The 20,874-nt window shown below is 39.5% G+C and overlaps 1 protein-coding gene across 2 annotated transcripts in view; it reads left to right on the top strand.

Annotated features, from left to right (window-relative positions):
* The window catches only part of CNTNAP5 (contactin associated protein family member 5), a 970,694-nt gene that overhangs the window by 199,098 nt on the left and 750,722 nt on the right, over positions 1 to 20,874 (top strand). For both annotated transcript variants that reach the window (XM_065927810.1, XM_065927809.1), the window contains exon 2: positions 19,296 to 19,400. In XM_065927810.1, the coding sequence (XP_065783882.1) occupies positions 19,296 to 19,400 (105 nt within the window). The remainder of the gene's footprint in view (positions 1 to 19,295; positions 19,401 to 20,874) is intronic.

The following is a 20,874-nucleotide window of genomic DNA, read 5'->3' as shown; positions in this document are numbered from 1 at the left end:
TTTCCTAAACATTCCAAGACTGCAAGATTGTTTGAGAGGTTGAGAGCAAATGAATAGAATGAATGGACTGATGTATCTTGGGTCAGTTCTGCAAGATGGTAATAAGGTGGTTAATGCCTATAGGGATTGGACAGATCTAGTGTCAATCCCAGCTTTGTGACCTTCGACAAGCTACTTAAATGCTCTGAATCTGTGTCTTTATAAAACCAGAATAATAATGCCTAACTCATAATTAGTATTAAGAGGAGTCAATGAATTAATTTTCATAAGTCACCTGTCACCATGACCCATTGTCTATAATCAAAAATTGACATGTGCCATGATCCTCTTGGCAGGGCTTCCCAGGTGGAGTTACTGGTGAAGAACCCATCCGCCAAAGCAGGAGGCACCAAGGGATTGAAGGTCTGATCCCTGGGTCAGAAAGATCCCCTGAAGGAGGGCATGGAAACTCACTCCAGTATTCCTGCCTAGAGAATCCCATGGACAGAGGGGCCTGGTGGGATACAGTTCATAGAGTTGCACAGAGCTGGACAGGACTGAAGTGATTTAGTACACACACATGTGATCCTGTTGGCAGGTATGGAAACTAGGATGGTTTATATGTGGCCTCATCGCAATACACTCTGTGACAGGAAAAGAATTTGCCCATATGGTGCCCACACGGATAACACTCGTTTCTTCTCTATCATCCCTCTTTCCTTCACCATGGCACTGGGACTGCTTTGCCAAGCTCTCCTAACAAGAGTTAGTCAGATGCCAGAGGTCTGAGGTGGACCAGGGAGGCAGTTACCTGAAATATGAAATGACAGGAGCCTAGAGGGAAAGGGCTTCCCCAGTGGCTCAGCTGGTAAAGAATCCACCTGCAATGTGATCCCTGCTTTGGGAAGATCCCCTGGAGAAGGGAATGGCTGCCCACTCAGTAATCTGGCCTGGAGAACTCCATGGACTGTATAGTCCATGGAATTGCAAAGAGTTGGACACGACTAAGTGACTTTCACTTCATTTCACTGAGAAGAGAGAGGTCACGAGTCTTAAAAGCTTTTCTAATCCACTTGTGTGGCTCATGGACCAGCAGGAAGAGACATTTGGGAACATATTCTTGAATCAGAATCTGCATTTTATCAAGATCCCCCTGTAATTCATGCTGTCAATAAGATTTGAGAAATTCTGTTCCAAGAGGTTTCCCAAGAAATCAAAATTAGGTGTATAAATCAAAGTAGATGATAAAAGCCATGAGGATGTTGGGACAGTGTTAAGTTGTTAAGTGTTACAGGGAGATGACCGCAGTAAAATTTCATCAGGTTCTACCTCTTTTAAAAGCACAGGCACGACAATAAGATACTATCCAATCCAAACCTCAATTAATATAAACGTGGGCCAATAACTAATTTTTTTAACTTGTCACTATTCATATAAGTTCAGTCCAAATCTGCTTGGCAAATATAATATTTAGTATCAAATGGCATACATTCGCATCTTACTAGTACACTAAATTTGCTTTCCAATTAAAATTTTGTTTAAACAAACCAGAATGCCTTTCCAAACACATTGTACTGACTCTAAGAAACTAGACTCTGTGACCTAGTTCATCAAAATGCACTTGAAAAATTCTGTCTGGAACTCTCAGACCAATGCTACGCATCCAAGGTTTTATATTCTTCATTCTGTCTTTTTTCTTCCAAGGCTTGACTCATAACCACTTGAGATAGAGCTAAAGCTGACAGAGAAAGTGAAAATCCTCTCCTTCTTGCCCGGAGGAAATGCTTGGCAGAAGATTTCCAAGCTGTGCTGTCATCAAAGCTAAACTTAACCTTGTTCGGGAAGAGAACCCTTAACTTTCAAACTATTCCTTGTCAGGTCCATTCAGCTTGCAAGTACAATGTTAGGGGGAAAAAAGGAAAAAAAAAAAAAAAAAACAAAGAAAGCGTAGCAACGGATGTATTTCATCACTGAGACGATGACTCCTCGTGTTTGGCAAAATGACATTAAAGTTAAATGTCTTGATTCACAGGCACTTACTACTCCCTTCACCTCCATTAATCTCTGCTCACAGTTTTGAGATACACCACTTACTGTCTCCAGCAATGAAATGAAATTATAACTGCTTTTCAGTGTGTTTTTTCTCATGTTATTTGATTGCTAAAGATTTCTTCCAAAATGGAGATATTTAGTGAACACAATACAATGTATTTTCTTGCTATTTTTAATCTGTTATTGCATAATTTGAAGGGTTGGGTATGGGAAGAATGGAAATTGAACTCATCTGACCGTGACAGATTTGCAAACTCTGAACACAACTCACACTTTATTGATGCTTTTAAATTACAGCACCAAATACCTGGACATGTTCATATAACATTTATAGCATTTTATGTCTTCACAGCTACAGCCAACGTTTGCTTAAGAATCACAACAGTAATTCAGGATGAGCAAGAAGAGCATTTTATGAGGAAAAGTAGAACATTCTGAAGCATTTTGCCTGAAACAGCTTTTATTTTTAGCCTGTTCCCCAAAAATCATTATCTAGAGGCCTGAAATGTCTCAAAAATCATTATATTTGGGTGCCTGGTGGGTCATTTCACAGAGTCCTATAAGATCATATTTGCTAACAAATGGGAAGAATCTCTGAACCACAGAAACATTTGGTGAAATAAATTTATCTGGTGTAACTTACCCCTTCCTCTGTCTTCTGATGAGCAAATATTCTCTAGAGTTTTATCCAGTAAATTATATCCAAGATTTTTACTGAGTTCTGTAAAAGGTAGCATTTCCAAAATTGAAATCTCATAATCTGAGGATCTCAGAATAATTACTATTTATATTCTCATATTAAATTGCCTCCTCTCTAGAGCCTTTGCTGGGATCAATATTGTTTGAGTGAGAACATACACAAGAATGCCCAGAACAAAAAGGCCAGATTTGGGACTTAGCCCTGAACTATGCCTAGTTCCCTCCCTTTTAGAAGAGGGAAAGACATAAAGCCATATAGACATCTGTCTATATTTCAGAGAAACAGCTGGTCAGATGGGGCCACCCATACCATTTATTGGTCATGTCAGCCTAGTTTTCATCCCCAAATATGAAAACCCAGACAAGTAGAGGCCTAATGATAAATTAAGGGGGATGATAATTGGGAACTGAAAGTATTTTCATTTCTCAACTCCAGAATTCAAATTTGTGTACTCTCAAAATGTAATCTAAAAAATCTTTACAGAGGCCTAAGGATAGTCATCATTACAATGTTGTATTTAATATATAAGTTAATGCAGCTCATTAGTACATTTTGCCTCATTAATTGAGCTGTTCTTATGTGCCAAACACTGTTCTTTTTCTTGGTGTCTCATAATATTCCTAATTTGTCACAACTCCCCTTTGAAAAATACACAACCAGTTCCATTTCCAAGGAAGAAGCTGTTGCACAGAAAAGAGAATGGATTTGCCTGGATTCACCAAGTTGGTCCTTAAGATGACAGATGGGACCCAGAGCTGGACCCTTTTCATTCTGCTTCACACTCCACGCCTGTCAGAGCTTAGACCCTCAGTGGGCTTAGCAGTCAGGGCCCCCTCCATGTGTTAAGGTTTATCCTCAACACCCTCAGAGCCTTGGTTTATTTTACCTGTGAATAACAGGGGACTTTGAGGTTAGACCAGGTAATTTGCCTTCCCAACTAAGACCTCTGTGATGCTGATAACTGTGCCCTCGTTTGTCATAGTCACCTTTAAGACTGACCTACCTACCTGAAATGCTTTTTTCCCCAAGATCAAATAAAGTCAGTATTTGGAAATCATACACATATTAAAAACAGCAATGAAGATTAATCAAGATTCGCTTTAAGCACTCACAACTCAGAGTCTTTATTTTTAATTTTTTAACTGAAGTCTAGTTGATTTACAATACTGTATTAATGTCTGCCGTAGAACAAACTGATTCAACTATACATATATAAAGTCATTATTTTAATATTATTTTCCATATGGTTCATCACAGTGTATTGAATATAGTACCTGCAAGAACTCACCACCTTGATTTTCCTACTATGTGATGTGGGCAAACAAGTATCTATAGTGTTGCCCTGAGAGTTCCAGTTTTAGAAAATTGTTCTATACCTGCCCATATTTTCAATCCCAATTTAGGACTATCCTACATTTACCCAAAATTTTACTTAACATATAACGATTGAGCAACAGATCTGTGATCATCATTGTGAGCAGTGATGACATTAGAAAGATAAGTAAGGCATGCTCCTGCTTGCAAAGAGCTGGGGTCCTGATGTGTGATAAAACCATCAAAACAAAAGCCCATCATTGTGGCATTCCTCCTATAAAGTGTTGCATAAGACAGCAAAGACGTCGGAAAGAGAAAGTGGTTCCCTCTGTCTAGACGGATCAAGGCATGTTTCTGGGAGCCCCTACACACTGTGTGGGGATTAGGGTTGGCGAGTGGGTAAGAGGAAGACAACTTGGGAGACATTCAGGAGAGAATCACATATAGAGGGGCCCAGAGTGGTAACATAGCATTCTCTGCAAGCTGCCATGAATTTGGCAAGTCTGAGCATGGACTGAGGAGTAAGGAGTGTCAGAAGAAAAGTAACCATGTGTCTGATCATGAAGAGATATATAGAAGCAAGGGAATAGAGTTTCATTGTGAAGGCATGAGGAACTACTCACCTCAGGTCAATGGAGTAGTTCCTTTTTCCTGAATAATACTCATCACTCACCTCTCTTTTGGCAGTGAAGATGGCAACTTCTTACTTGCACCCCAATGTTCAGTTCAGTTCACTCTCTCTGTTGTGTCTCACTCTCTGCAACTCCATGGACTACAGGAAGCCAGGCCTCTCTGTCCATCACCAACTCCCAGAGTTTACTCAAACTCATGTCCATTAAGTCGATGATGCCATCCAACCATCTCATCCTCAATCGTCCTCTTCTCCTCCCACCTTCAATCTTTCCCAGAATCAGTTCAGTTCAGTTCAGTTGCTATATGTCCTAATCTGTGACCCCATGGACTGCAGCATGCAAGCCCTCCCTGTCCATCACCAACTCCCAGAGTTTGCTCAAACTCATGTCCATCGAGTTGGTGATGCCATCCATCCGTCTCATTTTCTGTCACCCCCTCCTCCTGCCTTCAATCTTTCCCAGTATCAAGTTCTTTTCCAATGAGTCAGTTCTTCTCATCAGGTAGCAAAGCATTGGAGTTTCAGCTTCATCAGTCCTTCCAGTGAATATTCAGGGCTGATTTCCTTTAGGATAGACTGATTAGATCTCCTTGCAGTCCAAGGGACTCTCAAGAGTCTTCTCCAACACCACAGTTCAAAAGCATCAATTTTTCAGCACTCAGCTTTCTTTATAGTCCAACACTCACATACATACGTGACTACTGGAAAAACCATAGCCTTGACTAGACAGAGCTTTGTTGAAAAAGTAATGTCTCTGTTTTTTAACGTGCCATCTAGGTTGGTCATAACTTTTCTTCCAAGGAGCAAGCATCTTTTAATTTCATGGCTGCAGTCACCAACTCCAGTGATTTTGAAGCCGCCAAAAATAAAGTCAGCCAATGTTTCCCCCTCTATTTGCCATGAAAATGATGGAACCGGGTGCCATGATCTTAGTTTTCTGAATGTTGAGCTTTAAGCCAACTTTTTCACTCTCCTCTTTCACTTTCCTCAAGAGGCTCTTTAGTTCTTCACTTTCTGCATATCTGAGAATATTGGTATTTCTCCCAGCAATCTTCATTCCAGCTTGTGATTCATCCAGCCCAGTGTTTCTCGGGATGTACTCTGCATATAAATTGAATAAGCACGGTGACAATATACAGCCTTGACATACTCCTTTTCCTATTTGGAAGCAGTCTGTTGTTCCATGTCCAGTTCTGACTGTTGCTTCTTGACTTCCATACAGATTTCTCAAGAGGCAGGTCAGGTGGTCTGGTGTTCCCATCTCTTGAAGAATTTTCCATAGTTTATTGTGATCCACACAGTCAAAGGCTTTGGTATAGTCAAAGCAGAAATGTTCACAGAAACACTATTTACAATAGCCTAGACATGGAAGCAACCTAAAGGGACAAATGAATTGAGATGATGTGCTACATATAAACAATGAAGTATTTTTCATCCATAAAAAGAAGGAGATAATGCTATGTGTAGCAACATGGATGAACCCAGAGATTAAAGTAAGTGAAATTAGTTAGATAAAGACAAATATTATATGACATCTCATATGTGGAATCTAAAATATGACATAAATGAACTTATTTATGAAACAGAAACCTATTTACAGACATAGAGCACAAGTCTTCAGTTGTCAAGAGGGAGTGGGGTGGGGGGCGTGGATTGGGAATTTGGGATTAGCAGGTGCAAACTATTATATAGAGAGTCGATAAAAAACAAGTTCCTACTGTATAACACAGGGAACTATTTCTAATATCCTGTGATAAACACAGTGGAAAAGAATATTTTAAAAATTCATCTCTTTATAACATCTTATGAGTTGCCATCTCAGATATATATAGAGTACTCCCCTGATACTACTCATTATACTTATCTTAAAGAAAGGTGAGAAGTCTTATGTATCATTTGGAAATCATTTTGATCTGTGATTCATTCATCATCTCTCTTTCACTTGATTTAAATGTGTTAATTTTAGAAACTGATTTATCAACTTCCCAAGTCTCTAAGATAACAATAGAGAGAGATTCATTAAAACTAGAAAGCTTGACACGATTCTTCACGTTTACCTGCCTTTCATATCAGCAGGCATTGATGATTCCTAGGTAACCAAATTGTCATAACTTCTCTTTATCTCAAATTCTAGTTTTTCACTTCAGGCCTTTTTACTTTCTATTTTATTATAGGATTTGATTGGGTCTCCGTGTCAGCAGGGTTTTACCCTCATTCTCCTACCCTATCCTCACCCCAGATATGCACGTGTGTACACCAACGTCCTAAAATACAAATTGATGTGACTGTCTCGTGCAAAGCAGTGCTTCTCAGCTTTTTAAGCTTAAAATCCAAACACAAAAATATGGAGGGCCCTACTTAATATATCACAAGTTTTTTAATAAATAATATATAAGGACTAGAAAGAAATGCAAGTATTTTCTATAGCCTCATCCCTCATAATGTTATATAGGAGCTGTGCTTCCTGTTCACCATAGACTCATCAGTCTGTGGACCAGATAGCATAATGCCTGGCACACTGTGCTTAAGAACTGTTAAATGCATCCACTAAAAAAAATGCGTAAAACTTAGAAAGTGCACTGTGTTTGATCTTGGAATCTAGTAATGCATAAACAGGATAGCTCCTGGTACAAAATCATACTAGGTACCCTGAAAAGCTGATAAAACACAGTGTTAAAACCAACTGTCAAAAGCGTATAATAGAGGGTATAAGAAAGATCTTTTCTTAAGCAATGACTGGAGATGATGAGCTTGAATCTAAGGAAGAATAAAGGATATAAAATAGAGGGAACTAACATGTATCCAGTTATGTGCCATGGGTTAAATATTTAACATGAATTGTCTCTTTTTGTTCTCATAACAAGCCTGGATATAGTTATGATCCCCATTATACATACAGAAGACTGAGATTAAATAAATTCCCAAAGGGCATATAATTAGCAAGCTGCAGAGTCAGAATCCGCATTCAGACTGGGCTGGAATCCAATGTCTGCCTATTTCCAAATATACTGCAGTCTCCAACTAGTCCAGAACACACACACACACACACACACACACACACACACACACACACACACACACACACACACAGAACTCAGTTATGATCTTGAAGTACCACTATTGCTGTCCCTGAGCTGGCCTTATTTTCTCATCTACAAAGACCAGTGAGAATCAATATTTGTTCAAATTATTGGCACATGTTTATCCCATCCACTCATAAATGGTTGGCACTGGCCCTCATGCGGTTGTGATATCAGCCAGCTGGCCATGCCTCAACTCAAGCCTATCTTTTCAATCAGGCATTGTTCCTGAATCCTAATGAATAGACTGGTGACTCACAGGCCTTGTAGTGTTTCCCTTAGGGACTCTATGCCTGAACCCATTAGAGATGAAGAGGAATGTATATGTGTTGATCAAGCTGCATGCAAAGATTGTGGTTTCTTGAATAACCAGGATTTTCAGTGTAATTCTGAACCACTCAATGCAGGATCCTGATTAGCTATTGGAAGTTTAGCTCCATCATATTCAAAAAAGAAAAGATATCCACTGACAAAGACTCAGCCAAGGAAAGAGATTTTCAACTCTGATTAGCACTGAATTGATGGGAGCACTATGTTTATGAAATTCTCAACTTGTTGCCTTCCCTTCATTTTAAAATCCTGTGCATAATCATTTGAACAATGTGCTAAGTAAGAATATATTTTCTTATAATTTTTAAAAGTTTTAATCTTATATTTTTACCATTTTGCCAATCTTATCATTATATACATCCCATTGGTTCATGTATTTAGCTTTGCTTAAAAACCCCCAAAATTCTGAAACTGATTTGGCACTACTTTATAACGGTGTGTGGGTGTGTATGTTTGTTTGTCTGTCTACTGCATGGAATATCGATGGGTGGTGATGGGAAGAGCAGTGCAGGAGTATATAGAAACAAAGTTGAATTTAGGAAGTTTCTAAATAGATAAAATTTTATTACCTCAAAGATTTCCTTTTATCAGTCTCTTTTAAAACTTTCTCAAGTAATCTAGACACCAATCTCAGCTTCTCATATTTCAGAAATCTCTAAGCCTTTCCATTATGAATTTTACCTTTTCTAACCAGCAAAGATTTCACACCTTCTAAATCATTCAGTTAAGAAGGACTATTAATGATCTAAAGATTTAGTAGGTTTAGCATGTTTGAATTTGACAATCTTGAGTGGTTCTTTTGGAGGAAATGGTCCCCTGACCAAAGCTTGTGCCAACAACAAGCTCTGTATTCCTGACCCCTGCTCCTTGGAAGTTGCCCTCTGACTCTGACCATCTGTGAGCACTCTCCCTCCCCCCACCCCCACCAACTGCATCAGTGGCACCCAGCTTAGACTCAGCTTGGACCTGTTTTCTGTTCTTTCATTTCCCTCTTTGTTCTTTCATTTCATGATGCTACTTCTGAAAAATTGAAGGTTGGCCTGCCTAATGCATCTTGGTGAAGAAAACACGTTGAAAACAGTATATTAGAAAGAATGTTTCGATGACAGTAGAAGTGAAGTGAATGAAGTGAAGTCGCTCAATCGTGTCCGACTCCATGGACTGTAGCCTACAAGGTCCCTCCGTCCATGGAATTTTCCAGGCAAGAATCCTGGAGTGGGCTGCCATTTTCTTCTCCTGGAGATCTTCCTGACTCAGGGATTGAACCTGGGTCTCCCACACTAGACAGACACTTTACCATCTGAGCCACCAATGAGAGTAAATCCCAGTGCAAATTCAACAGACTTATAAAATCATAGCATGATAATTTAAAAGCATGAGTTAGGATCAAGTAGTGGGAAAAGGAGAAAAAAGTAAAGTGAATATATATCTGAGAGATCTTTCTAAGCAATGGAAACAAAAAATAGGACTTATAACTTTCACCTTTTCTCTAGACAAAAAATTGTTGGAAATTTACATAGTTCCTGATGTTAAGTACTATAATTTTAAAAAATCCTTGCTCAACATGACACTTTATAGTCTACATATGGTTAGTATATCATATAGCTCCTATCTAAGGAGATCAAAAAACATTTTTAATTAGATTAAATCATTGATAAATTAAATTAAGAATAGAAAAGTAATAATAATTTTTTAAAAAGCAATAAATTTTGAACACATTATTCCTAACCTGAGAATTAAAAAAAAAAAAAAAAAAAAACCCAGTGACAGTAGGGAAAAGGAAGTAATCAGAGAGGAAAAATATTTAGGTAAGTACACACATATGTTTTTCTACTTAATCTGCATTTTTTATTGACTTTTATTGGAGGGTAGTCGCTTTACGACGTTGTGCTAGTTTCTACTGTACAACAAAGTGAGTTCGCCGTGTGTTTACACGTGTCCTCGTTTTTAGATTTCCCTCCCTTTCGGTCACCAGAGAGCATCAAATAGAGCTCTCTATGGTATACAGTAAGTGCTCATTAGTTATGTATTTTATATATTTTATACATCAGTTCATTTCAGTCTTGTCACTCAGTCATGTTGGGATCTCTGCTAGCCCATGGACTGCAGCACGCCAGGCCTCCCTGTCCATCACCAATGCCCGGAGTTCACTCAGACTCATGTCCATTGAGTCGGTAATGCCATCAAACCATCTCACCCTCTGTCGTCCCCTTCTCCTCCTGCTCCCAATCCCTCCCAGCATCAGGGTCTTTTCCAATGAGTCAGCTCTTCACATGAGGTGGCCAAAGTATTGGAGTTTCAGCTTCACCATCAGTCCTTCCAGTGAACACCCAGGACTGATCTCCTTCAGGATGGACTGGTTGGATCTCCTTGCAGTCCAAGGGGCTCTCAAGAGTCTTCTCCAACACCACAGTTCAAAAGCATCAATTTTTCGGTGCTCAGCTTTCTTCACAGTCCAACTCTCACATCCATACATGACCACTGGAAAAATCATATCCTTGACTAGACAGACCTTTGGTGGCAAAGTAATGTCTCTGCTTTTTAATATGCTGTCTAGGTTGGTCATAACTTTCCTTCCAAGGAGCAAGTGTCTTTCAGTTTCATGGCTGCAGTCACCATCTGCAGTGATTTTGGAGCCCAGAAAAATAGAGTCTGACACTGTTTCCATTGTTTCCCCATCTATTTGCTGTGAAGTGATGGGACCAGATGCCATCATCCTAGTTTTTTTAATGTTGGGTTTTAAGCCAACTTTTTCACTCTCCTCTTTCACTATCATCAAGATGCATACAGTCCACGGAATTGTTCAGAAGGCCAGAATACTGAGTGGGTAGCCTTTCCCTTCTCCAGTGAATCTTCCCAACCCAGGGATTGAACCTAGGTCTCCCACTTTGCAGGCAGATTCTTTACCAGCTGAGCCACAAGGGAAGCCCATTTTATATATGGTAGTATATTTATGTCAGACCCAATTTCTCAATTCATCCCACTCTGTTTTTCCTGTTTGGTAACCGTAAGTTTGTTCTCTACAACTGACCTCTATTTCTGTTAGAAAAATGCTAGAGATGAACTTATTGCTGGGCAAGTATATTTTGGAGCCATTGTGTTTGGGCTAATTATGGGATACTCGTGTACAGGTGTTCTTGAAAAAAAAAAACCAAGGAGGAAAGAGCTAAACTCACCCAAGATAATCAACTGGGAGACTGGCCCTTGACAGTCCTTAATGCATTTCTGCCATCATTTTAGGGATAGGAAGCAAATGTTCAGACAGACAATGTGTACAGAGTTACACAGACTTCAGTCATGTTCCGTTTGGACATGGAATGGAGCATGAAAAGAACAGAGAAACTTGTAGGTTGCTGACCCATCCAGAATGAATGGCGTCTATTCCTGGCTGTACCACAGTGGCCGCTGGCCACCTAGAAAGGGGGGCTGCCCCAGAGGCAGGCCAGAATGATGGCTACCTATGCTGCCTTGTTCTGGTCTTGTTGTTCAGTCACTCAGTCATGTCCGACTTTTTGTGATCCCATGGGCTGCATCACACCAGGCTTCCCTGTCCTTCACCATCTCCCAGAGTTTGCTCAAAACCCATGTCCACTGAGGCAGTGAGGCCATCCAGTCCTCATCCTGTCATCCCCTTCTCCTTCTGCCTTTCCCAGCATCAAGGTTTTTTCTAGTGAGTTGGCTCTTTGCATCAGGTGGCCAAAGTACTGTTATTGTCTTAGTGGGTTTGATTATGATAAATTCCTAGCAAGCAGCTTATAAGTGAAGATCAGTACCTCTAAATGAAGTCTTTCCTAAAATCTTGAATAGAATGATTTTAAGCCAAGAAAAACTTCCAGAGCCATCTTGTTAATACCCGGACAGGACCAGACTCCACTGTGATGCCCTGTCTACACCCTTATCCATCACCAGTCATGACTGTGAAGCAATGTGGAGTGTGTCCATCTCTACTATGATAGAGGAATTAGTTAAAATTGCTTTTGCTATTGTGAAAGCCTGACAGAAACTCTGACACCTAGAATGTGCCCAGTTAAAGTCTGTTGATTGAACAAATGAACAAACTCCGCCATTTGCAGTAGAGGAATCTGAAACACATAAAGATAAAAATGAGAGCAGTTCACAGTGAAGGGAAAAGAGGACCCAGGATTCCTGGATCCCAAGCCAAAGGCCTCCTGCATGTAACTGATCATACCCATTAGGAGCTTTATGCTATGGATTATCTTTCAACCCAGAGTACATGCTCGGCTTCTTGAGCTTAGGGTCTATGTCCTTGACTTAATTCTGTCCTCCCACAGCAAAGAGCAGAACCATGTGTATCCAGCAGATAATCAAAAGGCAAGCAGAACTGTATTACGGTGGAGATGGATGTCAGGATAAAGAGGGTTTGACCTTCCTTTCATGATTCATTTCAGAGAGCCATGTTTCTTGGTCTGTGCACTTTAGAGTAATTTATCTTTTAGGATTTCACTGTGGAAAATGGGGAAGATCAGAGTCAAGAGTAGTATTAGAGTATTTATTTTTGTTGTTTGCTAAGTGAAATTATAGTTAACAAGGTAAAAAACAAATGAAGCTAAAAGCATGAATTGACACTTCTAAGCCTCATTGTAGGCACTATACAAAATGCCTGCTTTATGTCTTTTAAACAAAGTGGGCCATTAATGTGTAATGCTAAGAGGAATTTTATCTCACCTATAAATAGTGAATCCCTTAAGCTCCAAATCCCCATATACAGACAATTTACTCTGGTAATCAAGGCGATGTTCACAATTTAACTTCAGTTACCATCTGTAACTCTATTGGTATTTTAATAATAATGAATAAAAATATACATTGGCAAACAAAAACGTTACTTAAAGTAGAGCCATCTTAAAGAGTCAATGATAATTTCTCAGAAGCTGTGTAAATATCATATTTATTCAGAATTCTCTTTTGTGCCTTTACCTTTTAATTAATGTCAAAGAAGACCTTTAATATTTACACATACATGTATATTGAGGGAAAAACTATCCCACTTCTTCCAATTAAAAATATCAAAGAAAATGCTTCCCATGAATATGCCTGCAAATATTAATAAGGAAACAGATACATTTCTTTCACTTGGTCTCTCTTTGTGGGCTTTCCTCCCCTTTTTTGGAGGAGTGTCAAAGAGGTAAAGAAGGCAAGAATAAGTGAGAAGAAATGCAAATTCTTATGAAAATTATACACTATTCTTCAAAGTTTTTCTGTTATCCAGAAAAACTATACCCTTCCTTTAGCAGAAAATAAATCATTTGTTAAAACAAATGCTACGAAGAATGATATAACTAATGCTTACCAGACTTAGGCACAGGGGGCAAATTGTGACCTAGTGGTCACCATCTGGGGCTGAGGAAACCTGAATTTCTACCTAAGCCAGTCTGTTAATTGACGGACCAGTCCTAAGGAGGCCTGTCATCTCGTACACCCCGAGGTCCTCATTTGTAATTGAAGGGCTTGAATTCCTTATTTTCAGAGTCTGCTTCTGGTTTCAACATCATCTCAGTCTGTGAATGTAGGGCTACATCATTTGCAAATAGGACTAGGAGTATCCAACACCCATTGATGGGAAGAGCTGAATGTTATAATACGAATGGTCACATTTATACTTATGGATTTTTATCCCCCTAGGCTTGAGATGCATTTCAAGGTGGCCTTTATGGTGTAAAAGAAAACAAGATAACCATAAAGTTATCTGTTGAAGAAAAATGAAGAATAGAAATGTGAACTGTTGGTGTTCCGTCGCTAAACTGTGCCTGACCCTTTTGTGACTCCATGGACTGAAGCCCTTCAGGCTCCTCTGTCCATGGGTTTCCCCAGGCCAGAATACTGGCGTGGGTTGTCATTTCCTTCTCCAAGGGATCTTCCTGACCTGGGGTTGAACCCATGCCTCATGCATTGACGAGCCGATTCTTTACCACTGAGCCACCAGAAAGGCTCCAAAACCGTGAATAGAAGTTTGCATTTTAACTAGGGCTTTAATTTCCCCTCTGATTTTTGCAGCACCTCTCTGAATGATCTTTTTCAGGGAATATTTTGAAAATATTCTCCTTTGCCAATGGATCTGTGAAGCACGGATCATTTCTAGAAAGCTAGTCATGGTGTCTCTCAGTTTCCGTGTTCCACAGGAAACCTGACTTTTAGTCCTGCCTTATGTTCCTCCTACATTTCAAACAGCTCTCTCCCTCCTCAAATTTCTTCACCCTCTCCTCTCTCTTCCTGTAAATACAGATAAACATCCACCACACTTTCGGAAGTACCGACTGATGGATTTAGCAGGCAAACACACTGTCAGAAGGCTGAGACATGAGTGGTGCCTAAAATTCAACAACATGGGCCTGCTTATTTAAAGCCTGGAGGGATGGTGAAGCAGATGGTGCCTCAAATCTTCCCTCCCCTGCCATGTGTTTACTGCGATCACCCCATCTCAGGAAGGCTGCCAACCTGCAGAAGGGAAGGACAGCCCGTGCAGTGCTGTTTTCAACCCTTCTCTCCCTTCCACTTCCTTTCCTTCCTCTCTTCAGGTTGACCACAAGCCGTTAGTGCAAAGAGGTTTTGGTGACATCAATTCTTGTGCAGGTTTTGCAACATAGGCACGAGATTCCCAGGAATAAAATTGTTGAAAATGGTTGCTCTGGATTGCAAGCAGATATTACACACAATTAATATACTGTTTCCTGGGCTCATTCTGTGCCTTATCTTTTAAAGGGAACTTTGTCCATCTCTTCTCATTCCATCTGTAAAGTGATTCTGTGGCTAGATGTGGAAGAGATGAGTCGATTTTGTGGGCTCATTGAATTGGAATATATTTTCTGGAGTCACCAAGCCAAGAGAAGAAACCAGTCTAGAATGGGAAGCTAGCAGCCTTAGTCATCCTGATACTGTCCACAATCCCAAGCAGTCCCAAAGGTGGAATTTTCTAAAAATTAATTAGAGTTCACTCTTGAAGAATGTGGGTAGAGGGCTGAGTACCCCCAACACATTGGGAAAATCAGATTCTGCATCTATGTTTTCAACCAACCATGGACTTGCAGCACAGTACTTCATATTTATTGGGGGGGAAAAACCCTTTAATAACCTAAATGGGAAAAGAATTTGGAAATGGTACATGTGTACGCACAATTGAATCACCTTGGTGTACACCTGAAATCAGAACAACACTGTGAGTCAGCTTCACTCCAATACAAAATAATATTTTTTTTAGAAACTATATATTAAGTCTTAAAACTCAAAAAAAGATTAAAAAGTATACTTCTCTCTAAAACAACCTGGCATAAGTGGAACCATGCTCTTCAAACCCGTGTTATTGAAGTGCCAGCCATGCTGTCCTCATTTTTGCTGTGTTGTTTCCCCTGTTTGTGAGTGTGCTAGTGGTTCAGTTGTGTCTGACTCTTTGAGAGCCCAGGGACTGTAGCCCGTCACCAGTCTCCTCTGTTAAAGGAATTCTCCAAGCAAGAACACTAGAGTGGGTTGCCTTTCCCTTCTCCCTGACCCAGGAATTGAACCTGGGTCTCGTGCATTGCAGGCAGATTCTTTACCATCTGAGCCACCAAAGAAGCCCTTCCCCTATTTAGGACAGGTCTAAAAACAATGCACATTTCTGGATTGAGGATGCTTATATAAACAAATTCTTAATTCCTAATGACAAAGGGTAATTTGATTACCAATTTGAGTCCTGGTCTATTTTCAGTTTAGGTGAGTTGTCAGGTCTGTTCATTTGCTATAGAGAAGAAAAAGGGAAGCACTTATTGGCCTGAGCGGGAAGGTCTTTCTTCCTTTCTGATTGGAAACTTTCCCATCCTCATCACTTTCAGAGATAGGAGGCAATAGGTCAGTCTCGTTTTCTAAAAGCCACAGCAATGTCCTGGGTCCATGAGAAAAGGTGTCCTGAAGAATCTCCTCCGGGCCTTTCTATTAGCAAAAATTGTTTCCAATGGGTTTACCAATTCCCAAAGTGGGAACATTGACCCCCACAAACGGGGATATAAGGAAGGTACCTTTCAGAAAAGGAGCTGGGCTGTGGAGCAGTAGTCACTGGTGTCAGGAGGCCGGTGGGGATGAACGCTTCTCCCGAGACCTGGTGAAGGGCCCTCACTGCACGGGGGTGGAAGAGATGAGGAAGACCACTCCCCTGGATGTCGGAGCCACTGGGTACCCATGAAACTGACTTGGGTGTAATGGTGAAATTTTCCTCAACTGTCTCATCCATTTATTGAATTTTGTCTATGTCTTCATATTTCTAAGTGGTCTCTGAGCTTCTTGAAGTCTGAGATTCAGTTTTACTCAAATGTATCTCCAATGCCTATATAAGTTCAAGCATAAAGTGGGACCCTAAAATATTTATTGGGTTGAATTACATTGAAATAATTATTTCAGTTTATATTAGATCACTTCACTTAGGGAAAAAGTGGGATTAGGAAGTACAATACTCAAAAATGTCATCAGTGACACATGAAAAAAATTCATAAAAGATCTAATAAATATGTTAGCAGTAACAGCAAGATCCTACTGTATAATAAACTATAATGAAAAAGAACATAAAAAATAATGTATAGGTATATGTACAACTGAATCACTTTGCTATACAGCAGGAATTAGCACAACATTGTAAATCCACTATTCATCAATTTAAAAATATTGAAAAAATGCTAACAGTGTTTTACACATGTTATATGTTTAAGAAATGCATAAATACTAGAATAAAAAATTGTTGTTCAGTTGCCAAGTTATGTCTGACTCTTTGTGATCATATAGAATGCAGCACACCAGGCTTCCCTGTCCTTCACTATTTTCCAGAGTTTGCTCAAACTCATGTCCATTGAGTCAATGACACTGCCCAACCATCTCAGACTCTGTCACCCCCTTCTCCTCATGCCCTCAATCCTTCCCAGCATCAGAGTCTCATGGACTAGACTTTCCAGGCCCTCTGTCCGTGGAATTCTCCAGGCAAGAATACTAGAGTGTGTAGCCATTCTCTTTTCCAGGGGTCATTCCCAACCCAGGGATCAAACACTTATCTCCTGCATTTTAGGCAGATGCTTTACTGTCTGAGCCACCAGTGAAGCCCCAACAAATATGGCTCAATTTGCTTCAGAAGTGGGTGTTAGAAGGGTTGTGAGTTATTTGGAAGGGTTATGTGTGTGTTAGCCACTCAGTCATGTCCAGGTGGAGTGGAGGGATGTTATCTGAAATTGGAGGGAGCTGTAACTACTGTTGTGGGTAAGGTTCATAACATAGCTTCAAAGAGAAATGCTTTGTGGAGTTTCATGTGTGTGTGTGTGTGTGTGTGTGTGTGTATGGTATATTCCTCTGGGGCTCAGGTTCAGTTGGGCTCAAGCTTTGGCATTCATTAGTTTCCTGATGATAAAACCAGCATAAGCAAATGGAATATTTCCATTATGTTCAAATTGTTTACTAACATTAAATACAGTAGCAGATTCATGTTTCTGGACAAGTGTGTTGGAGGGGTGCATGCATCCCCCTCAACTGCATCTTAGCCTTCAGTAAGGTGGCCCCTGAATTCTGCTTTCTGTTTACAGAATGACCATAACTACAGAGGTGTTCTTAGCTCTGATTTTTGTGTTATTACTCTTCAGTTTGATTCTGGCTCTATTTTGTGTTTGTCAAATACCCCAAAATATTTTTCAACATTTTTGTTTGGGAAAAACTTGAAATAAAATTTGCCAGTTGATTTTTTTTAACACATTGAACAAATAAGAATTCAATCCTTATGTTTCTCATTAATTTTCATGCAATTAAATGAAATACTGCTCTCTAAGAATTTGCTGAGTAAACAAGCAACCTCATAATCGTATGTACATTTCCTTTTAAAAATGTCAACTCAGCTCTTCCTGAAAGCCTTTGATACCATGAAGTTGATCTTCACACTGAATAACATGTTTCAAACTTGTTTTGACTGAGGTATATATAGATTTCATGGACTCATTTTGGACTGCTCTTTAAGATCAATTGTACAAAAAAGTGGTAAGAGTTTGGGTACTGTGATGTGGATTGATTGATTTATTCCTTCATTTCTTCATTCCTTCCCTTACTCACTTATTTCATGCTTTGTATAAACCTTTATTGAAAGCCTATTACATGCCAGATTATTTGCTAAGATCCCCCAAAGAGTATGTTACTTGTTGGTGAATGCAAATAATGAATGATTGCAAACTGTTTGTACGTTAAGTCCCTTCAGTCATGTCCAGCTCTCTTCCACGCCATGGACTGTAGCCCACCAGGCTCCTCTGTTCATGCAGAACCTCCAGGCAAGAATACTGGAGTGGGTTACCATTTCCTCCTCCAAGGGATCATCCTGACCCAGGAATCAAACCGTGTCTCTTACACCTTCTGCATTGGCAGGCAGGTTCTTTACCTCTAGCCCCATCTGGGAAGCCCCTAAAAACTAACTCTTTAGATGGCCAATATTCTAGTGGAGAGAAGAGTCTTGTACATGGGATCGAATAGTCAGGGCGATCAGAGGAGAATATCTACATTGTCAAGACCACATTCCTGTCCATGCCCACCATCTGAGCAGGATCAAAGAAGACTTAGAAAGCCTATCTACCACATTTAGGGAAGACTGGAAGGGTAGCTACTGAAGGAAATGTTACATTCAAGGTTGTACAAGATTGAGGACTATTCTCTTTCATAGAATAGATATGAATTATTAAATTTAGGAACTCATTTTCCAAAGACTTTCACGTAACTGGGAGTGAGATATTCTCAATTATTGTGTCCCTCTAGATAGAACTATTATAAATAAGAGTCTTTAGAAACTGAAGATGAGAGAATAAACAGTGTTCCCATCTTAAATAGCCTCCCCCTTATAAAAGAAGCTGACCAGGCATAACTTGACACATTGCTCAAGGGGGTGATTAAGGACATGAAGCAATAGTTGGATTTTGAGTTAGACAAATCTGGGCAAAGTTCTGGCCACACTGTTGTCTAGATTTCTGACCTTGGACAAACTACTAAACATGACTGAACTTGAGTTTCCCCAACTGTGAAAGAGATTTAACACTAGTCTTTTCAAAGTTCTTGTGAGGAGGAGATGAAATACCACATGGAAACGAAGAGTACTAGCTTTGTTGAGAGCAGGAAGCTAATAAGCAGTGGTGGTTAATTCTTTGAGTCCTCCCGTAATGAAATACTTCTTGCTAATGAATTTTTCTCTCTCTCTCCTCTTTTGTTCTAGACAACTGTGATGACCCCTTAGCATCTTTGCTCTCTCCAATGGCTTTTTCCAGCTCCTCAGACCTCACTGGGACTCACAGCCCAGCTCAGCTCAACCGAAGAGTTGGTAAGTAGGTGGCAGACTCTAAAGGCAAGTGCTGAATAAGCACGCAGACCTCTCAACGTGCTGGAATCATGTCCAAGAGCAGTGTTCAAGAGAAGAATGGGTACAGAGAGATTAAAATGGAATAAAACCATGCATCCCAGCACATAATGCATATTCAAAGTACACTTGTTACTGCTCCACTAAATCTACCTTATTTCTCTTTGATTATCCTAAGAGGCCTTTTGTGAAAAAAAAATTTTAATTTGCTTTATTTTCATATTTCATGTATCAAAATAAATAGCTATCAAATATATTATTATAACATTTGATCATAGCAAGAATGAAATCTATCAAGGTTTTATTCAGTAGTTTTAATTTTTACAATAACTGTTCATAATTTTAAAAATGTAAAACAATATTAAGTGAAAGTTTTTAAATTCAAAAATAAGTAATGCTACCCTCTGGAGACAGCTATGCTTAAAAGTTGACTGTATATTCTTACAATATATGAGCAAAGGAAGAGCAGATAGCTCTAACTAATGTTATGTGAAATACCTTTAACAAATATGGTGATGGATATCTAGACAGATATACTTAAATCATATTTATAATATATATATTGTTCTGTAGTTCATTTTTTTAATTTCCAAAAGTTTTAATTATCTGGTGATATTTATTTACACATCTAGTGAACTCACTAGAGTCTTTTTCTAATTGAAAAAAATATTTTTATGCAGTTTCAAGAGGTACACTGGTCTAGTAGAGTTCACGATAATTGACTTATATATGAGGTAAATATATATAAAAAGGTAAATACATATATGTAAAGTTTATATATATATTATATTGATTTATATATATTTTTATGTATATTGATTTATATATCACATTTATATATACAGTCAATCACATTAGTAAGTTTTCCAATGTTGATCCATCTTTATATTTGGGAGTCAAGTCCTAATTCACTGTAATGATATTGATATTGTTTTTATAAAGCAAAGAATGATTTAATTTGTTCAGTTCAGTCAATCAGTCAGTTCAGTCGCTCAGTGGTGTCTGATTCTTTGCAACCCCATGAATCACAGCACGCCAGGCCTCCCTGTCCATCACCAACTCAACTCCCGGAGTTTACTCAAACTCAAGTCCATCAAGCCAGTGATGCCATCCAGCCATCTCATCCTCTGTCGTCCCCTTCTCCTCCTGCCCCCAATCCCTCCCAGCATCAGGATCTTTTCCAATGAGTCGACTCTTCGCATGAGGTGGCCAAAGTATTGGAGTTTCAGCTTCAGCATCAGTCCTTCCAATGAACACCCAGGACTGATCTCCTTAAGGATGGACTAGTTGGATCTCCTTGCAGTCCAAGGGACTCTCAAGAGTCTTCTCCAACACCACAGTTCAAAAGCATGAATTTTTCGGCACTCAGCTTTCTTCATAGTCCAGCTCTCACATCCATACATGATCACTGGAAAAGTCATAGCCTTGACCAGACGGA

The sequence above is a fragment of the Muntiacus reevesi genome, chromosome 3 (assembly GCF_963930625.1).
Source record: "Muntiacus reevesi chromosome 3, mMunRee1.1, whole genome shotgun sequence".
Lineage (NCBI taxonomy): Eukaryota > Metazoa > Chordata > Mammalia > Artiodactyla > Cervidae > Muntiacus > Muntiacus reevesi.
This window is presented reverse-complemented; position numbering and strand designations above follow the sequence as displayed.